This window comes from Charadrius vociferus, unplaced genomic scaffold, assembly GCF_000708025.1.
Source record: "Charadrius vociferus isolate BGI_N301 unplaced genomic scaffold, ASM70802v2 scaffold298, whole genome shotgun sequence".
Classification (NCBI taxonomy): domain Eukaryota; kingdom Metazoa; phylum Chordata; class Aves; order Charadriiformes; family Charadriidae; genus Charadrius; species Charadrius vociferus.
This window is the reverse complement of record NW_009649936.1, coordinates 3,509,661-3,516,971: the sequence shown is the minus strand read 5'-3', so window position 1 is coordinate 3,516,971 and position 7,311 is coordinate 3,509,661. Positions and strand designations below refer to the sequence as shown.

Genomic DNA, 7,311 nt, shown 5'->3' with positions numbered 1-7,311 from the left:
CCCGCCAGTGGATAGTGACGGCGGCACACTGCGTGGAAGGGTGAGTCTTGCCCGCACTCTCTCATTGTCTCTCAAATGGCGATTTTTGTTGCTTCATGCTGAAATGCAAAAATTTACCTAAGTCTCCTGATTTTCTGCTTTAAAATGGAACTAAATACTGTTCCCCACCACCACCTTGAGTGCAGGTGCTAGGTAGTGTTTTGGCTATGTCGCAGTATGGTTTTCAAGTATTAAGGTAAAAACTGTTCTGGAGGCGGCTGGCTAGAGATCCATCTGTCTGCTTTCTACAGGAAGAAAATCTTATTTTACGTGTTAAAGGTGGAAATTCAGTTGGACGATGGTGTTGGGCACAGATACCCACCCAATTTAAGAGGTAAACTCAAAGCACTAAACTTACGCCAGACATACAATGTTATCGTGAAGATGTTGAACTACACTTAGAGGAAAAACAAAGAAAAGGAAAAAGAAAAAAAAATCCCAAATCCTCAAATGTTGCACAACTGTAGAAATGATACATTTAAAGATGCCTGTACCATTTATTTCCTCGTGTCTTCATGCCACAGGGTAGTAAAGCCCAAGTCACTATTAAATATGGATTTGTACCTGTCCAAGGAACACTTTACATTGGCATCAGCAAGAAAAAGAGGTGGTGCTTTGTCCCTTTTTAACCTATGAAAATAGAAGCTTAAAGGAGAGTTGAGAGTGTTGTGGTACCTCGTGTACAGTGGCAGAATATGTTTAAAAGGTGGCTGCTTCTGTTGGAGGGAAAACCCACTAAGCAAAAACATTTTAACGGTTGGTTGGCTGGATCACAGTTGGAGACTAAGCCAAGGAAAAATGACTTTGTCTTTCACCTTGAGAAAGGAATGCAAGTATTTATTTTTATGTGATGATCTTATCCCTCCTTTGTTTTCTGATTTGAGTTCTGCAAAAGCTTTAGGAATAGCAACAAAGCTGTAGCTGGCACAAAGCTGGTTTTTAGTCTTGATTTTTTTTTTTTCTTTTTTTTGAGGGGAGGCAACCTGCAAGCACTCCTGCCTTGGCAGTTCTCATGGAGGGAGTTTTAACACTTGTGGGAAGTTTTTTATTGAGCATTTGTAAACAAGAGGCTGCTTAAATTACATCTAGTGAGCACGCTTAACATTTAAAAAAAGCCCACCAAAACCAAACAAAAAAGCACTGGCATTTTGAAGACAGGGAAATTCCTTCACTAAGTTGTGTTTTTACAAATTCTGGCTTCTGCTGCCCTTGCATACTTCGGATAGTACACGCGAGTGATACCACTGACATGTGAGACTTCAGAAATAACTGCTTGATCCCTCAGCTACGGAAATCAATGGACTTCAGTGTTGCAGTCTCAGACTGTAATTTGCTGTGCTGAGTGACCAAGGGAACAGACAGGGATACTTAACCCGTTTCAAAGATTTTTTTGGATATATTTATGAAATTAGAGTCAAGCTTTCCCAAAGTTAGATGTCTTGCAATTTGTTTGCCTTTGTCATCTTTGTTCTTGGTCACATATGCATTTGACTACCATTTCTGAAGACAATTTTTTGAAGGTCATACATAATCTGTGACTTGTTACCAGAAAAGCAAATCTTCTAATCTTTCTTTTTTCTGTAGACGATTTTCTGACCCATACAGCTGGAGGGTTTATGCTGGGATTCTGAACCAGAATGAGATGGTCTTACAAAATTCGTACAGAGTGCAACAGATAATTTCCCATCCCGATTATGATACGGATTCTAAAGACAATGATGTTGCCCTTATGAAGTTAGAGACACCGCTGACTTTTACTGGTATGTATTCTGCTCCCCTTCAGGCAAAAATCCAATGACAATGAGCACATCTTTTAGAGCTTCTGAAGTTCATCAAGAAATCCCTGTAGATATTTATGGGAAGAAATGTGGGTAGAGGCACCTTAGAGACATAGACAGGGTAGAAGTAGAGGCAGAGGACACACCCTCTGATTTTTCTGTGTAGGATTTATTTAAATCTAGTATGTGGTAAGGGAGTTTAGACTCATCTCAGTAGTATACTTTTACTCTAGAATGCTGTACGGTGCTTTAGCATTGCCACTCCTATGTGTGCAGACTCAGGATGCGATGGTGGAGCAGCTGACTGAACCCTAAACCAAGTTATGCCAAATAACAATTGGGGGGAAAAAAACGAAACAACCGAACAAAAAACCCCAACAAACCAAAAACCCAAACCCAAATGTTAGAAGTTCCTTTCTTAAAAGTAGAGGTAGGTTGTTTGTAAGCAAGCAGTAAAAACTAGCAGACAAAGCAGTTTTTAAACTCGATGTGCTTTATGTGTACAGGTGCTATCCGTACAGGTCCTTTATGTTTCAGTGCATCATCTTAAAGCTGCTAGAAGTAATCCGGAGGGGCTCTTCTGATGCTAAAAGTAGGGAGGTTGGCTGGTTTTCTGTTTCTCGCTTATTGTATACAGGCATTGCATCCTGCTTGCATTGGGGTTATTTTCAGTAGGGTTTTGCAAGGAGAATGCGGAGAGGTACTTGTTGGAAGTTTTTTCTTCTTTTTTGTCCTCCACTGGTCAGAAGAGCTGGTGTTAATTGTTCTAGTTAGCCTGATGAATTGAGCTAAAACCATGAACCGTGCTTGTTCCTCACTTGGCGGTGAAGGTTAGGTAGCCATCTGGGAAAAGGCAGCTGGTAAGCTTTCTGCTGCTGCCTGTGTCGCAGTGTTGCTTACCTGCAAAGTACAGAGAAAATGCATGGTGTGTATGTATTTAAGTGGTGGTCATGCTGAGATATTTCGCATGCATTTATTTCGAATTATGTCTGGACGTCCGGGATTACAGATGTTACTGTGTTTGTTTTGCAGATGCTGTACGGCCAGTTTGTCTGCCTAATCCAGGAGTGATATTCCAGCCTGATGAGCAGTGCTGGATATCTGGGTGGGGAGCAGAGCACCAAGGAGGTAAGAGTGGCTCTCAAATTTCTTGGTGTTCTACATAAACCCGTCCTCTTCAGTCTACAAATAACTGTTATACGGGCTGATTGGGTGGTTTGAGCCAGATCTGTTGACAGGCTATTTTTTCCCTGTGTTTACGGTCCCTAATATTTACACAAGGCATTCTACCTCAAAGCAAGCTGTGGTGTGTTGCATTCAGCAGACAGCAAAGGAGCCTCAAACCAGTACCGGGGGCCAGAAATACTCGCACAGGAAGCAATTCTGCTAGCAGGGCCACTTCAGTGCCCGTATACCCTCCCCTGGAACAAGGGTAGCTGTATGCCAAGCCAGTCCTCTGTGGACGTGGGAAAGGGCAGCAGCCTGTCCTTTCCGCCACCTCGAGCTAAAATAGCATGATGCAAGTAAATTTGCAAGAAGTGAGAAGGAAAGGGAGGGAAGGTTTCTTCTTTCAGTGTGAGAAGGTACTGGGCGGGGAGCGGGGTGTTGGGGAAGCTGCACCCCGACGATGGGAATTGCTGGCCGCTTGTGCTGGACCATGAAACCTCTCTGTGGGAGGTCCTCTTCACCTCTTGCACATTTCACATGCTTTTAATAGCCCTGTAGATAACACCTTTGATTTGGGGCTGGAGTAGGCAGGGAGGTGCCATGTTCTCTTGCTCTACAGCACACTGGCAGTAACGCAGGGTAACTCACTGACCTCTTGGAAGGGAGTTTTAATGTCACGGTTGTCTCTGTGCGGTGGACATCTTAAAGTGTCCATCCCAATGTTTCTAGTAAGTTTATTTCATCTTGAACAGTGCTAGCTGCTGGGATTTGTAATGGCAACGTAGTATGATGCTTGTTCTAATTTTGTCTTTGTATGTGTGTTTTTGTGCGTGTTTCCGTTTTAGGAAAAACATCAAATAACTTGAATTATGTTTCGGTGCCTTTAATAGAACGTTCTAAGTGTAACTCTGTCTATATCTATAATGGAATGATTTTGCCTACAATGATCTGTGCTGGATATCTAGAAGGAGGATATGATTCCTGCCAGGTAATTATTCCTAATTAACACCTAATAATGATCTGATTATTTTTGTGGTCTTACTAGTAGGTTTTTTAAGTCATCTATTAATCACAAACAGATCCCATGCAAAAAAAAAAAAAAAATTTAAAAATTTGAGTAACATTTTGGTTGGGCTTCTTGTTCTTTCTGTGGTGCATCCCTTTAAAAGGGAGAGCTTTTGTTTCATCTTCTGAATGGCTGCCAGTGCTGAGTTCTTGCTAAATACTCAAAGAGGGTGAGGCACTCCTTTTTAATGCTTCAAGGATGTTTAGTTATCTGGTACTTGAAAGTGAACCAATGCTCTTCATAATCGTGGCGATACCCTAACATTACGCTGGTGAACAAGAAAGTCAATAACGCCTGTCCCATTTAGTGCTTTGGGCAAACAATTTTCATCCCTATTGCAAGCAGTCATCATTTAATACTGTAATTGCTGCTGCATTTTGTCTCAGTGACTGCCTTAAAATGTCAATTAGCTTTTTTTGAAACCTAACCTGTATTCCTGAAGTGAAATGGATTGTATCTTTCCTGGTGGCCAGGTCACTAACAATATGCTTGTGTTTTGTGCAGGGTGACAGTGGAGGTCCTCTAGTAACTAACAAACACTCCCTGTGGTGGCTGGTTGGAGATACCAGCTGGGGAACTGGCTGTGCTAGTCCCAATAGACCTGGAGTATACGGGAATATGACTGTGTTTACAGATTGGATTTATAAAAATATGCAGGTAAAATATTGCGGTGGTTTCAGTAATTTTAAATGTTCCAAACCCTGAAATTGATTTTATTTATAAAAATAAATAAGTATGATTTGTCTGATAATGACGTTATTCTGTTGAGAAGCACCCAAGTAATTGATAAGATAGTCTGTCAGCAGAACTTGAACTTTAGTTTTGTGTTTTGTTTTTTTTTAAACAGGCAAACAGATGACAATGCTGTCTGTCCTTCTTGCTGATTGATGTTTCTGAGAACAAGAATAAATGAAGCCATGGGTGCCTGGGATATTTATGCACTTTGCAAATGATTTTTTTTTCTCTTTGAATTTTCTTTTTAAAAATAAGATGAAGGATTGCACACTTGGTTCTGTGCTGGCTACAGTGACTGATCTTAATCAGTGAAGGATTATCACAATGAGCACCTTTCTTCTTATTGTGGTGCCTGGCAGAAAGTCATTCTGTCAACTGCTTGCTGAAATGTCTCTCTTAATTCAAGTAACTTTCACTTGATAATCAGGTACAGGCTTATAATGGCAATTTTAATCAGAATTTAACTTCAGATTTTCCTCTGAGATGGTTAGTTTAGTAGCGTTTTAAACTAAATGTAAAGTAATGTGAATGTTGAATCTCTGAGCTGCTGGTTGGCAATTTAAAAATAAATGAATGTTTTTTTAGTGTATATGAAGGGAAGTTTTCATGCACTACTGTAGAGGCACAGGAAAAAAAATACTGTATATTCAGGTAGTTAAAAATCCTCAGGATCTCGACGCAGCAGTCATCCAAGTCAGATTGTTTGAAGTGAGACCAGTCTGACTGTCTCAGTAATTAAAAATGCTGTTCTGCCTTAAGATGCTCTAAATCCAAAAAGGGCAAGACCTGCCATCACTCTCCGTGTCGGCTACGGAGAGGGATGCTCTGGAGCCGTAGCAAGAAGCAGCGAGTTAATTGTCCGGATGGCGAGGTCCCTGGCTGCGCACTTCGAGGTTGACTCTTGAACTCTCCCTGCTGGGAAAGGCAAAGGGCAAAGTTTTTCAGTAAGGCTGTGTTGCAAGCGGTAGATCTCTGATTGCAGACACACATACAGAGGCTGGATGTTTTATACAAAGAAACACAAATCCGCGTTTCTGCGTAACCAGATGAACTACCTCATTTATGAAATTTGGCTTTTAATTCCTTAGAGCTCTCCTTTATGTATCTGCCTGTTTGTTTTTAGCAAAATGTAATTAATATCAGAGTGCCACCTCAACTAGGACTTTGAAAATAACTTATAATCATAGTACAGAGGATCAAAAAGCCATATCAAGTCACTTTTGTTAAGAAGGATAAATCTTTTGAATGAAATTACTCTACTAGTCTTGTTTTCTCTTTTGGTACTGAAATGCAATTATCTTTCATGTAAACACTGCACCAAATAAATATTTTTTCTTTTTTTACAAATGTTTTTCCTTAGTAGTGGTTTATGTCTGTTTGCTTGGATTTTTTTGGAAGCAGTTGCTGGAGTCAGTGTCTGAGGTGCTTTGAGAATCTGATTGAAAAAAAACAAACCAAACAAACAAATGAAAAAAAACCCTAAACAAAGCAAAGGAAAAACAACACAAGAGGTTGATCCAAGAGATTTTTCTCATTCCAATATTTTAAGTCCTTGAACAAACCCAGGGAAACAGAGCTGGATGTCCAGGAATGTTGGATGTCTTTACTGACTGGGCCTGATGAAATCACTAACTTGTGAAATTGAATTAAATAAGGAAGTTTAGCCTAAAGGCAGTGGGTTGAGGCAGTCGCACCCTATTTTGTTATTACAACTCATGCTGCCTGAAGCAATGTGTACCTGCCTTTCTTCTTGTGGTGTGAGACAGGGTGTTTTCAATAGCACATGAACATAAAGTGTGTCTTGGGGGATACTGTGAAGTAGTCAACAAGTTTAAAGTACTTTCAAAACAGAATTTAAATAAAGTAAGTTTTTATGTTATCAGGCTTTTTTACAGCTTCTGACCTTCAGCACTGTGAGTCAATAGTAGCAAAACAGTATCCTGAAATGCGGAAAACTGGTTGTAGTGCTAAACAGGGTTAAGAAAGCTGTGTGCTGTACTGGGGTGAACACTGTGCCACAGAAGTCACCCGTCTGCTGCTGCAGTTTCATGTCAGAGGGTCACACACCTTCTATCATTTCTAGCTTGAAGAGAAGGCTTCTCTTATAAGAATCTTGGAAATTACTGCATAGCACACTAGTACAAGCACATTTTTATTTTTTTTTTACTCCGAATGCAGACATTACTCTTGTATACAAAGCACAGCTTTGCCCATTAAAATAAATCCTTCGTATGAAAGATGTCAATGAAAGAGCTTTTGGAAAGGTTCTCCTTGCTCTCAGGAGGGGAATCACAGAATCACAGAATGGTTAGGGTTGGAAGGGACCTCTGGAGATCATCTAGTCCAACCCCCCTGCCAGAGCAGGGTCACCTACAGCAGGTGGCACAGGACAGCATCCAGGCGGGTTTTGAATGTCTCCAGAGTGGGAGACTCCACCACCTCTCTGGGCAGCCTGTTCCAGTGCTCCACTACCCTCAAAGTAAAGAAGTTCCTTCTCATGTTAAGATGGAACTTCCTATGTTCAAG

The 7,311-nt window shown here is 40.8% G+C and overlaps 1 protein-coding gene across 1 annotated transcript in view; it reads left to right on the top strand.

The window, feature by feature from the left end:
- TMPRSS2 (transmembrane protease, serine 2) overlaps nucleotides 1–4,909 on the top strand; it is a 13,715-nt gene extending 8,806 nt beyond the window's left edge. Inside the window, exons 9-14 of the mRNA XM_009891373.1 lie at nucleotides 9–40; nucleotides 1,624–1,799; nucleotides 2,850–2,945; nucleotides 3,830–3,972; nucleotides 4,555–4,707; nucleotides 4,898–4,909. Coding sequence (XP_009889675.1) covers nucleotides 9–40; nucleotides 1,624–1,799; nucleotides 2,850–2,945; nucleotides 3,830–3,972; nucleotides 4,555–4,707; nucleotides 4,898–4,909 — 612 coding nt within the window. The remainder of the gene's footprint in view (nucleotides 1–8; nucleotides 41–1,623; nucleotides 1,800–2,849; nucleotides 2,946–3,829; nucleotides 3,973–4,554; nucleotides 4,708–4,897) is intronic.
- The last annotated feature ends 2,402 nt before the right edge of the window (nucleotides 4,910–7,311 follow it).